Here is a 12,952-nt window from a genome sequence, read left to right as displayed (position 1 = left end):
GGTCAGAGCGAGCAACAGCGAGGGCGAGGTCATGGTAGGCGGTGTTGAAAGGGGCAAGCTAGGTTAGAGCGAGAGTGAGCAGCGTGATGGATGGAGCGAGTGTTGTCGGCGCGGAGTCAGGGTGAACTTTGACCGCGCGACCAATGGGGTCAGGTAGCGTGGTGGACGAGGAAAGCTTCGGCAGTGTGAGGTCGAAGCAAGCGTGCCTGTTCCCAAAACTCGGAACGACGGGGCAAGGTTGGGCGAGCAGTGGACATTGCGTTGAGGATGATGAATCACTGGAACACGCCTTCAGTGCCGAGTCCAAACCTCCTATTAGTACCGGTTATGCAACCGGTATTGCTATTTCGGTACTAAAGGGGACCTTTAAGTATCGGGTCAAATAACCGGCACTAAAGGGGTATTAAAAAATATAAAAAAAAAATCCGCCGACCGGAGCCCCGGCTGCACCCGCCGCCGTCCGCTACAGCGCCGGAACCTCGGCCACACCCCGCCAGCGTCCGCCTGAGCGCCGGAGCCCCGAGTGCACCGCACCTGAGCCCTGCACCGAAGAGAGAGGGGGGAGAGGGAGGGAGGCAGCGTACTTATGCTGCTCAACCACCGCCGCCGGATCTAAGGGAGAGGTGGCCGCTACTCCAAGATCCACGCGCTCCTTGCTCCGCCACGCCCTACCAACGCTCCGCCACTGCGCCCTCCCGCTGGAGCTCCGCCGTTCCTTGCCCTGCTGCCGCTCCTTGCTCCTCGCCCGCTACTGCTCCACGAACCGTTGCCTGCTGCAGCTCCCCGCGTCGTCGCCCGCCACTCCGCCTCTGCGCTCCCCCACCGCCGTGTTGTTGCCTCACCTCACCCCGCCGCCGCTCCTCACCGGTGTCGCAGTGAGGGGCGCGCGGAGGGGAGAGGGGAAAGGCAGCCATGAGGGGAGGGGATTGGAGGAGCGCTGCAGTGGGAGGAAGAGAAGAGACCGATCACCGCCGTGGGGGGAGAAGAGAGAGAGGGGCGCCATTCGGGAGAGAGATTGAGGGAGAGTCACGGGCGGATAAGACGATGAGGAGCGGATGCGTGCGGTGGACTTCAATCTAGTGAAGTCCAAATTTTGGATCCCCACCCACCAATTAGTACCGGGTGGAGGCTTCCCCGGTACTAACTGTTACCAATTAGTACCGGGTGAAACCTCCACCCGGTACTAAAGGCCCCCAGGCACATTAGTACCGGTTGGAGGCTTCAACCGGTACTAATGTGCAACCTTTAGTACCGGGTGAAGCCTCCATCCAGTACTAAAGAGGGTCACGAGGGGCTCATAGGGGAATAGCCGTTAGGCCCAGTACTAATGCTCACATTAGTACCGGATCAAAACGCAACCGGTACTGAGCCTCGGGACGAATGCTGAGTTTTCCAATAGTGAATGCAGCTAGACATGGGAGGTCCTAGTGTCGTTGGCTGCTGCCATTGCTTCCATCGGCGGCGGCGGTTGGGGGAGGTTGCGCACGGCTGCCATCGTGGTTCTACTGTGTGGGAGGGAGCCATGGAGGAAGAGGAAGAAATAAGGGATAAAGAGAGGGTGAGGGTCCTGCCCAGCTCTATGTCAGCAAACTCGTGGATGTTTAACTTAAGTAACTTAACTGTGATTTGGACCTCACGTGAATTATCTAGCAAGTTTAAGAATCTTAATGTGCATTTAGAAAGGTACCTGGATCACATTTCCTACCACGTTTATATACCACTGGTGCATTTTACTCTGATTCTAAATGCATTTTACTCTGATTCAAAAAATTGTGAGGGCTTCTTTAAAACAGTGTAGTAAAAGTTGGTGAAGCTAATTTAATTTTAACTTGATTTATGAAATGATTTCACGCTTGCACTGTCTAAAATGGAAAGAGCTGGAACTGATATAAGCTCTCACAATTCACAAACGGGGCTTAATAATGTTATTTTCATACATGTCGAGTTTAAAAGATACTAATGCTACCAAAGCAAAATCTAATATTTTGACTAAGTTTTAACAATCTTGTCATGACTTCTTTTCACTTCCTCAGCAACACCTCCGGACTTCCTACCGTTTCTTGTAGCGTCTTCGCCAATGGAACCACAACTATCGCCCCATTGTGGTAACCAATCTCCGTATAGACCGTCCCTCTCCTTCTGTCTCCACTTTGAGAGCAAGGCGAGCGTATTGTCGTTCCAAGAATTTTGAAGCTGGACATACCATCCGGATGCTAGCTGAAACAAAATGCTCCAGCGTATAAGCTAAAACAAAAGCAATCTTCTATCCTATAAACAATTATGGCTGGCAGCTTTTTCCAACCAAGTAGTAATGGTGAGTAAAAAATACTACTTTATTTGAAGCACCAGGTGCAAAAGCATGCTTCCCAGCAGCCTACCTCTGACGGCACTTAGAAAAATTGGTGATGATGCCTTGGAGTACTCCCTTAAAACTTACGCTGGAGCTGATACTACTAATCCAATATGGTAACATCCCACTGCTGCATCATTCTAGCCTCTCAAGTCAACAAAAGCCAGCACCAAATCTTACTGTCGATTTCCCATTTCACTCTAAGCCTAGGGATCGGAGAAATTACATAGGAAATTACGCTGCTATTTCGCTACTCAAGAAAGGAAGAAATAAAGATCACTTACTAAAAGAATGGAAAGCATATACCCCGTCCCATGAAAAATACAATTCTAGTTTTTTCGATAAGAGTGATCCATCGTGGGGGGTCTCTAATCCAGTAGTCGTGGCCCAGAGGCTAGATCCACCACCTCCATTGGGCGATGGCCCTATTTCGCCTAGAGCTAATGTGGATCAGCCGGCTCAGGCAGACGGCGCCCCTATTCGAGCTCATGCCATGGTTGGAGAGAATGTTCACCACCATGAGAGTGGGATGGCAGGTGGTGAGCGGTGGTGGCCGACTGCCCGCCAGGAAAAGGTTGGTGCATGAGTAGAGAGGGGCAGCGTGAAGAAGAACATGTGAGGACACGTGTGGATGGGGATATGATGTGTCGGTGGGACGGTTGCGCGTGGATGATAAGGAAAGGTCCCACTTTTATCCCTATCTAGAATTACAATGTTTTAGGGATATTTTTAATAGCAAAATTGTACTCTTTATGGATGAATGGAGTGCTTTTGTGAACAGTATACTCCTATCACAAATTAAGTGGTTTTAGCCTCCACATGAATTAAGGAGTTGGATAGTATGACCATGTTGCCCTCATTTTTTCTTCCTCAGTTCATTTATTAGCCTATCAATTAAAAATTCCAAAACATGAAAGAAATGTGAAAAATTATCTAAAACGTGCGCCAACTTATACTCCCTTCGTTTTAGCTATTCTAGATACATGATTTTGCTATGCATCTAAATATTATATTATGTTTAGAACTCTATATACATAGCAAAATCTATGTCTCTTGAAAATATAAAATGACCTACAATTTGAAACGGCTGGAGTACGTAACAACGAAGATAACTAAGCTATCTATATTTATTTATGGTAAGAGGAAGAAACCTATTTTAAGCTGGTGATGTTGCAAGATAAGAGAACACAAAATAGTTGTCTTCCCACCGACCGGCATACAACTCGATGGTTGTCCTTTACCAATACGGCGCACACAAGTGGGTGAGCATAGCAGAGAGACGCCGCCCGCACCTCACGTCCACAGGGACGGCGGTGAGCCGACGAGGCGACGAGTAGCGGTGTAGCGCACTGCGGCGAGCAAATAATAAACAAATTCGGCGCGCAAGGCCGACGCGAGACGCGACGACGAGCGACGACGCGGAGATGAAGACGTAAAGGGCATGGAGTGGCCTTCAATGAGGGGGGCTGGCCTACGAGTGTAGCTCGGATTTTGAGCAAGGGTGACGGAGTAAATGCGGAGTTCAGAGAGTTCCTGTCTCGCTGCGTCCGCTGCCACTGCTGCTGGCCGGCCTGCTGCAGTGGCCAGCCGCAGGGTGGCGAGGGGCATCGCCATCATGACGCAGCCGGACAGGTGCTGCGGCGGGCTCATCGGAACAGGACCGCGCCTCTGCTCCCCCCTGCTCGGTTTCTTTTTCTCCGCTGGCTGACGATGTACGCATACGGTGGTAGAGCTACAGTATACTTTAATTCTGTTTGCGGTACAAAAGTACTTGTGTGCGTGCAGGCTCTGCAGCATGGACACTGTCACGCTGTAGCATTTTTTCTCTCTCTCAAAAGGATAGTAGATGGTCCAGAGGAGAGCCAGAAGTGCTGCGAGTTTTCTGGCTCAATCATGCAACAAGCTCTAACTTCTTTCCCGATGAGATTACGCGTATTAATGGAACTCGAGAACCGCCGTCATGAAGTCCTCGGAGAGTTCAGAATCTCCTCCTGTAGTCCTGTGCTCGGGTAAGAGCGTATAGTGCTGTTGTCATGAAGGATCGTGATCCCCTATCCTATGGCAGAGCACAATTCGGTGGCTCTTTTGGTTGCTCATTTGTTGCATCTGGTAGTCCAAATGCAAATTAACCTCATCAAACTGTGAAAGCCAAGGTCCTATCTCCTATCTGCTGCTGTCCTCATACATGGTGACAGACAGAAATTTATCTAAAAAAGAGGTATGGCAGACAGGGCAAAGCTTCACATCTCAAAACAAACATGGCACTGAGTAGGAGAAATGAGGAAACCATACTGATGCTATGTGCATGCAAGGGGTGCAGAAGCATAGGCTATTTCTTGCTTCCTTGGGATTCAAACGGGTGTCTGAATATTTCCAAGATAGCGTGCTTGACCACTCCCACCCCATGCAGTGCCCGGACTGCAGCCAAAGAAAGGCTTGTCACAAGGGGGGAGACCGTTTTGCCACTTTCAGCTCACCGGGATAAGGGACGGTTTGGATACGAGATGCTAAACTTAGCACGTGTCACATCGAATGTTCGGATGCTAATTAGAAGGACTAAATATGAACTAATTATAAAACTAATTGCAGAACTTCTAGGCTAATTCGCGAGACGAATCTATTAAAGCTAATTAATCTATCATTAGCAAATGGTTAATGTAGCACCACATTGTCGAGAAAATAGCTCGTCCAAATAGGGAAGGTGATTCAATGTGCAATCCATGAAAGCAACAACTCTTATTGTCTACGATTATGGTCCCTTTGTGTTCTTAGCACCAGTACGTTGGGATTACGGAACCTGCACAATTAAGAGGTACTCCGTTCCAAATTATAAATCATTTCAATTTTTTTAAGAATCAAACTATTTTATGTTTGACCAAAATTATAAAAAGGATCACAAAGATTTATAGCACCAAATAAATATACTATAAAAATATATTTAATGAAGAAACTAATGATACTTATTTGGTAACATGAACGTTAGTACTTTATCGCATAAATTTGATTAAACTTAAGATACTTTGACTCTCCAGACTATTAAAATGACTTATAATTTTGATTTTCCGAAACATTGAAATAACTTATAATTTTAAACGGAGGGAGTTGTAATTTGGAACGGAACCATACGGAACCTCCACAGCTAAGAGGAATCCAACCGGCCATCATGTCACACGACGACGAAAAGCCAAAATTATAAACAATACATAAACAGATTTGATTAAAAGGCGACCTGACATTAACCATCTTAAATAAGCAAGCATCCCTGTCAACGAAAACGGCTTTATTGTCAAGGCGCCGAAAATGATCCCCAGAACCTTGTTCAAAATGATGAAATAAACAAACTTATTCTAAGATTCCACAAACCAGAGCACCTATGGCCCAGTATATATCACCACCACAATAACGCAAACAGGTCCAAAAGCAACGGGGAATACCGAAGTATCTTATTATGATAGTAACGTCAAGAAACATGCATGATGCAGCGTACCACAGTTTAGTACCCACAACCAGGACAAGTTGCTTGTGCCTGACACATCAATTCAGCACAAGACAAGTGAAGAACGTTTTATCCAACAATTACATGCTCAATAAAGGCCGGCAGAATCTAAATGACGACCATGGCACCAAGCCAAATGGCATGGCTGCAAGGGAAAGACTGCATGCATGATGCAGCGTACCACATATTATTTCCAAACTTGTATTCCACTTCACGACCCTCACCTGAAGGCGACTACTTTCAGGCTTCAGACCTCAAGTTCAATGGCCAACTCGCCACACCCAATTACCCATCAACGGCACATTGCCCCAAGTTGGACTTGAGCAACACGCTTGCACCCACAGGCCACAAGCCCAGAACCAGCAACAGGGTTAAAATGTCCTGTGAGAAACAGCTAAAGACACAGATTGACGAAAAATAAGAGAAATACAAAGAAACTAGACCACGACGGCCCTAGGAACAGGCACCTAGCAATATACACTACTCTGTGCCTAAATGTGGCAGGACGTTCGCCCTCAGATAGCCATAATAGTGTCAGCATAACAAGGTTTTCAGAAAAGTTGGATGCCTCGTTTCACACCATCCACCAACATAAAATTGTCTCGATGCGCCACAGGAATTCACACCATAAAATCTGCACACATAACAGAGGGTCAACTAAGCTTTTGGATACTGGCTCTTCCCACACACTTAACACACCCAACACATAAAACATAACCAACTGAAATCTTGTGAGTTCTGATGTCAGGGTGGAAACCAAATGGGTGCCATGCTTTAAAATTACCTCCAGCAATAGAATTCTTGGGAAACAATGTTAGAATTTTCAAGTTTGAATTTAGATTTGAACAATTTAAATTCATGAATAAATAATCTACAACAACAATGTGTAGGTCTGCCGCTATGCAAATGACAAGATATTAAATGTGTAAAGAAGTTAAAAAAGTTAGTGGCTGCTTGGAGATTAGGTCTGAACTCAGTTGCCAAGTATCATGTCGGCCAAAAAATTAAAGCGAAACTAATAACATGTAGTACCGCAGGTCAAAACATCCTAGCCGGCAGTAAAAAGCACCTAGTTTAATACTTCCACATGTACTTATATAAAATAAAAAAAATGATAGCAATATACAACTCAAACTGTAAAACAAAAAAAAATTGTTAGCAATATACAACTCAATACTGTAAATTACATCAAAGAGTTTACACAATTTTAAATGTTCTGGCAACAAAATCATGGAACCAGTCTATAGAGCATGCAAAAAGATAGGTTGAAACAGCATCGCTGAGGCCTTTGTGAAGTTATACTAAAAGAAGTACCAGTGATTCATGGATCATGGAGACAGACGACAAACCCATTTTTTTAAGGAAAAAAAAAAGGTTACCTGATGAGCTGGTATTTACAAAAGTTGTCTCCTTATTACTCCTGGAGAAATGAATGAAGGTGGAAACTTTGTCAGATTATTGGCAATATATAGCCTGGTCTATCTGAGGAGGAATTGGTTTTATTTCAGTCCCAAGCTCTTGTTCAATCCTATACCTGTTCCAAGAAATGATACAGTCAGAACAAAGTGTGGAATAGAAGAGGTCAACAAACTTGCAGTGGAAAGTCTGCATACAGGTTAAACCGATCCTCATAGGTGATCAAATTCACAGCCAGACCAAGGTGACCAAATCTCCCAGATCTACCAACCTGGCAAGCCAAAAGGAGCATTAAAATTGCCAGAAATGGATGCCAACAGTAAAATGCAACAGTCATATATTTGGTTTCTAAGTATCAACAAGGATAAGCCGTTAACATGATAAGTGGCAAGCATTTTTTATTTTAAAGTGCCTCAAAAGTGCCAAAACAGATGGTTAGTCATGAGCAACATAATTTCATGCCACACTTAAATGTCAGGTTATGAAAACAAAAGTAAAAGGCACAGTTTGTTCAATCCTACCCTGTGGAGATAGGTTTCAGAGTTCTTGGGGAAATCAAAATTGACAACGACATTGACAGCTTGAATATCAATTCCCCTTGTAAAAAGATCTGCAAAAGAAAACGGACAGAAATGTTTAGAACAGAAACAAGCAGTGCACAAATCTACCTACATGCTAGTTAAGTCCAAAAGCTAGTAGAATATTCTATGAACACTCCTTTGCATTTTGTTTAACAGAATGCATGACATTCATGTATTTCTTAATAATCTTACACATTAACATTATAACAACCAATTAATAGAACAAAAATATGCCAAAACAGAATTGACAACATGGAACGGATTTGTCATTTCAACTTTCACTGCGTGAACTAAATTAGTAGAAAGGTTAGCGATCTTGTTGCACTCCCTCCGTTTCACTATGCTTCTCTATAGCCTTTCAAAATGTTTATCTATTGAGGAAACAAAGAGTATATAGTAAAAAAAAAAAGAGTAATGTTTCCCCTCTCTACCCCAAGTTGCTTTGAAAGAAGAAAATCTTGTTATATCGTGCCATTCAGTAGGGGTATGGATGGTTATTTCACATTGATTTTTGCGTGTTAGTGTGCATTGTGCTATGGACCAACCTAACAGGATGTGATGGTTCAGAATTATGCTATCGAATGGCATCTGACGACAGGGAGGGAAATGAATGATTAAAACTGGCATTGAACTACCAACAAGCTTGCATATACAAGGGGGAAAAGCCTATGTGCGAGCAAGTCCAGAAGAAAATTAACAACATACCAGTACAAACAAGGTTCCTGCATGCCCCGTTACGGAAATCATGGAAAACTCTATTACGGTGGTCTTGCAGCATCTTTGCGTGAATATAGAAGCAAGAATAACCAAGCTCTGTGATCTTCTTCGCCAATAGTTCGACACGATTTACAGAGTTACAGAATATTATTGACTGGTTGATTTGAAGCTGTACCAAAACAATCAAGAATTGAATGACATGTAAGTTATATGACTTATGAGGGAACAAAAATGACTAGTCAAATAAACATCATTAAATGATATATGTGCTCATCAGCTAAACCTTGGAAAAGAGGGTGTTAAGACAGTGAACTTTCTGTCTTTCTTCAACAAATGCGTAGAACTGTGTAATTCCCTTCAGTGTAAGTTCATCCATAAGGTTAATCACGTAAGGTTTAGGCAGATATTTGTCCTTGAACTCCTTAACAGTCACAGGGAATGTTGCTGAAAACATCAAAATCTGTCGGCTAGCAGGGAGGTAGCGAATCAACTGTTCCACGGAAGGTTGAAACTCAGGAGAGAGAAGCTTGTCTGCCTGGAAAATAAGACGAGTATTATTTTGGGGAAAGGCCAAGACCAAAGGACCAAATTCCAATAATGAAACAATCAAACAGAAGTCTAAAAATAAGTTTATTGGCAACTTAAATGGGGCATAACAGGGTACTAAAAATTTTCTAGTTACTAGATACTATTTTTGTCTTTTAAGACCCACAGCTTCATACTTGATTCTTAAAGGATTAGCACCTAGACGCATGATCTTTCAGGATCATTCTAGTCACCTTACTATTTCTTATTTTTACACAACTTATGCAACAAACTTAACAGAGTCCAAATGACGGACACAATGCACAGCTTGGTTCCAAGAATAACCGCACCACCATCTTGCAGCTAACACTGAGCCCTGCTACTTATGGGTTAGATCTAATATTCCGAGTTCGCCTGTCAGAATTTTTTTTTTCAAAAAAAATCCCATTCTACGTTGAACTGCAAAAGAAAGCTAGATGATAAGCAAGTTCAGGGTGGAATCCGGGTCTAGATAGGGGCAGGAAAATAATTAAACACTAGGTGAAATATTCAGGGTGCAACTCCAACAAAGGTTCACTGGCTTTTTTTATAATTTTTTGTTTTGGTGGTCACTACTCACTAGTGTTGGTTGTTAATGAAAAGCGTGACATTGAATAATCTAATAGGTAAGAACTCTTCTTCCGCAAGGGTACTTTTAGACATGAAATAAATAAGTGGCAAGATACACTGCTGAATAACATGTTGCACAAGAGTGGTAAAACTGGGTCATTTACATGAGTAGAAATACGTAGCATTTAAACAAAGCTTGAAGTATAATCTAATAGGTAAGAATATCTCCTTCCAAAAAGGTTATTTTAGACATTAATGGATTAAAGTGGCAAGATACATCGCTGAATAACATGTAGCACAAGACTAGTAAAACTGGCCATTTATGTAAGTAGCAATACAATAGCATTTAGACAAAGGTTCAAATAAATTACCTCATCCATAATAAGCATTGAACAGTCCTTCAAAATGCAAATACCTTTCTTTGTAAGATCCAAAATACGCCCAGGTGTTCCAACAAGTAAATGTACAGGTTGGTACAGACGAACAATATCATCCTTCAAGCTGGTCCCACCGGTGGTAACCATAACTTGGATCTTCAAATGCTTACCAAGCTCCTTGCAAACTTGCGATGTCTGTAGAGCCAATTCCCTTGTGGGAACCAATATAACAACTGCAAATCACACAGAGGCATTATTCAAGCATTCTCATAAACAATGGCTGAAAAAAAAAATGAATGAAAATTACATCTAAATATCAAAGAACAGCCACACAGAAAAAAAAAAGAGACCTGAATAATGAAAAAAAAATAACAATGCAACTGTGCACAAGCTCAAGTGTACACCAACTATCACGTTAACATGGGCAAAGGTACACCTTTAAGACCATATAAAGGTCGTTTGACATCAAATTTAGTTCCAGAGTCTAGAACAGACCTTGAATAGCATTTTTATCTTGATCAATCTTTTCCAGTGCAGGAATACAAAATGCAGCAGTCTTGCCAGTTCCATTCTTCGCTCTTGCAAGAATGTCACTACCAGTTAAAGCAATAGGAATGCTTTCCTCTTGGATAGGAGAGGGTCTTTCAAATCCCTTCTCGTATATCCCCATCAGGAGTTCACGCTTGAGAAAGTAGTCTTCAAACTCATTTCCCTTAGTGGCTGTAACATCCTGAACAAAATTTAAAAGAAAAGGAGAAGAAACTAATAAATCAGTGCAAAGAGTGGTAGCAACATAAGGCTCCATAAAAAACCAACAGTGTAGGTGGTAAAGCAAGAAGAGGGAAAATAAGAACATGAAAATCCAATCATAGCCGGTTAGAACTTTTTTCCCTTTTGGAAAAAAAACTAAAGATATGTACTGTCCAAGAGAACTTCAAAAATGTGTTATTCACTTATTCTGTAGAAATCTGGGCAGCAAAACATTTATGAGTTAAACCGTGCAAATGCATAATCAAGACTACTTCCTATTGCCAATATACCATTGCATGGTTGAATAATATTTCCTTGGCATCAGCACCAATACGTATGATGAATTTAAGCGGATCCGAGTAATAAAAATAGCTACTATCAACCACCCATGTGACATAACTACACAAATATGTGTATCTTTGAAGGTAACTCTGGGATGTCAAAGAATACTTTGCAAATTCAGGCCCCTCAGAAATGTCTGGGATCAGAACTACTATTCCACTGTGACTGTGTGATGTAAGGCATTAAAAACGAAAACTAAACTGCGCTAATTTTTTTAAACAGTACAGTGGACAAAGACTTAGTCCTGCAATGAATCTTACTGGGATAACCAAAAATGGAGCCTGCATCAATTTCTTTCCTAGAACAACAACCAACAACTGGGCAAAGTGCAGAAGAGAACTGAATGCTTTCTACGTTTAGGGTGATACTTAGCATCCAAATTAGATGTGAAAGAGCAGGAGGGAATTTGAAATGCCATGTTACCTCTGTCCTGTAGCGTGTATCTTGAGGCGGCAGCTTCAATTGGGCTTTCCAATCTTGCGAACTGCACAGAGACAAACATAGTTGCTGAAAAACTATCTCCACAAGAGTGACTGCTAATAATCATGGCGACATTAACAATAAATCAATCAAACAATTGGGAAATATCAGTAGCTACCGGTACATGGTAATACTACAGACCTAGTTTAGTTACAAACTTGAAATGCAGCAAACCCTAGTTTTAATCATCCCAACGTATGTGGCATCAGAACACGTGATTGGGCATTATAAACCACAAAATTACTTAATGAAGAATTAGTTATCATGGTTCGCGAATAGATAGCATGAGTCAAGCTGCATTCCGTTCAATTTCGCCAGGGAATTAAGTCCAGCCAACTAAAGAGCAGCACGCATCAGGGCAACACGACGCTATCACCAAAGCCCTAAGTTCAAATCGTCTCACCTAGAATCCACGCCATCGGCGGCCGTGGATGGCGCCAGGGCCTTCGGCTCGCTGGTACCGGCCGCGCCAGCGGCCTCGCGGGCGATCTGGTTCCGCCTCAGCCACTGCTGCTGCTGCTGTTGCTGGTGGTGATTGTGGTGCTGCTGCTGGTGATTGTAGTTGTGGTGGTGATGCTGCTGCTGCTGCCTCTGCGCGTACTGCTGGTGGTGGTGCGCCCCCGACGTCTGCTGGTGCTGGTGGTGCGGCTGTTGCGGCTGTTGCGGCGGCGGGCCGCGGCCGTAGTAGTTGGGGTTCCCGCCGCGGCCGTTGCCCATGCCCGGAGGGTACCTGGCGCGCGGATCCATGGTCGCGGGGAGGACTCAGATCTTCTCAGGAATCGGCTGGGGGAAGCGGGATCGAAGGGGAACTGGCAGATCGGATCGGGAAGATGATTTGGGAGGCGGAATCTAGGAGCCTGGCGCTTGGATCAGGAGCAAATTCGAACCCCTTTTTTGCCCCTCCAGGAGGGTTCGTGGGTGGGGAAGGAGCGAGAGCCGAGAGGAGGGGGGCGTCGCCGGATCGTCGAAGCTAGGGCAACGGTGGGCTAGGATTAGTGGAGGAGGAATTACGAGAATGGCCCTGGCAACTTCCTCAGTTTCCGTTGCGTAGGAGCGTTGCAGAAACACCCCCAACGTCTGTATAATTTGCTTGGGCACCCAAAAAAATACTTACTTGGCACGGGACGCTTGAGCTTAGGCGCAGAGACTCGAATCGGACAACTATGGGCCTGTTCGCTTCAGCATATAAGCCGGCTGAAAAGCTGAAACGGTTAATTTGTTGTGAGAGGAAAATACTGTTTGGTGGCTGATAAGCCGGCTGAATAAGCTGAAGCGAACAGGCCGTATGTTACTATGTACGACTAAAGCT

The 12,952-nt window shown here is 43.8% G+C and overlaps 1 protein-coding gene across 1 annotated transcript; it reads right to left on the bottom strand.

Moving 5' to 3' along the window:
* Positions 1-5,767: 5,767 nt before the first annotated feature.
* On the bottom strand, positions 5,768-12,639 carry LOC117864019 (DEAD-box ATP-dependent RNA helicase 8). Its single transcript, XM_034747984.2, has 10 exons — positions 12,047-12,639; positions 11,587-11,647; positions 10,567-10,801; positions 10,066-10,304; positions 8,844-9,095; positions 8,549-8,729; positions 7,784-7,872; positions 7,460-7,533; positions 7,226-7,380; positions 5,768-6,480 (listed from the first exon to the last, which is right to left on the bottom strand). Exons 1-9 carry the CDS (start codon positions 12,388-12,390, stop codon positions 7,302-7,304), a joined length of 1,554 nt encoding a protein of 517 aa, XP_034603875.1. The 5' UTR covers positions 12,391-12,639; the 3' UTR covers positions 5,768-6,480; positions 7,226-7,301.
* Positions 12,640-12,952: the final 313 nt, after the last annotated feature.

This window comes from Setaria viridis, chromosome 1 (assembly GCF_005286985.2).
Source record: "Setaria viridis chromosome 1, Setaria_viridis_v4.0, whole genome shotgun sequence".
NCBI classification, from domain to species: Eukaryota; Viridiplantae; Streptophyta; class Magnoliopsida; order Poales; family Poaceae; genus Setaria; species Setaria viridis.
This window is presented reverse-complemented; position numbering and strand designations above follow the sequence as displayed.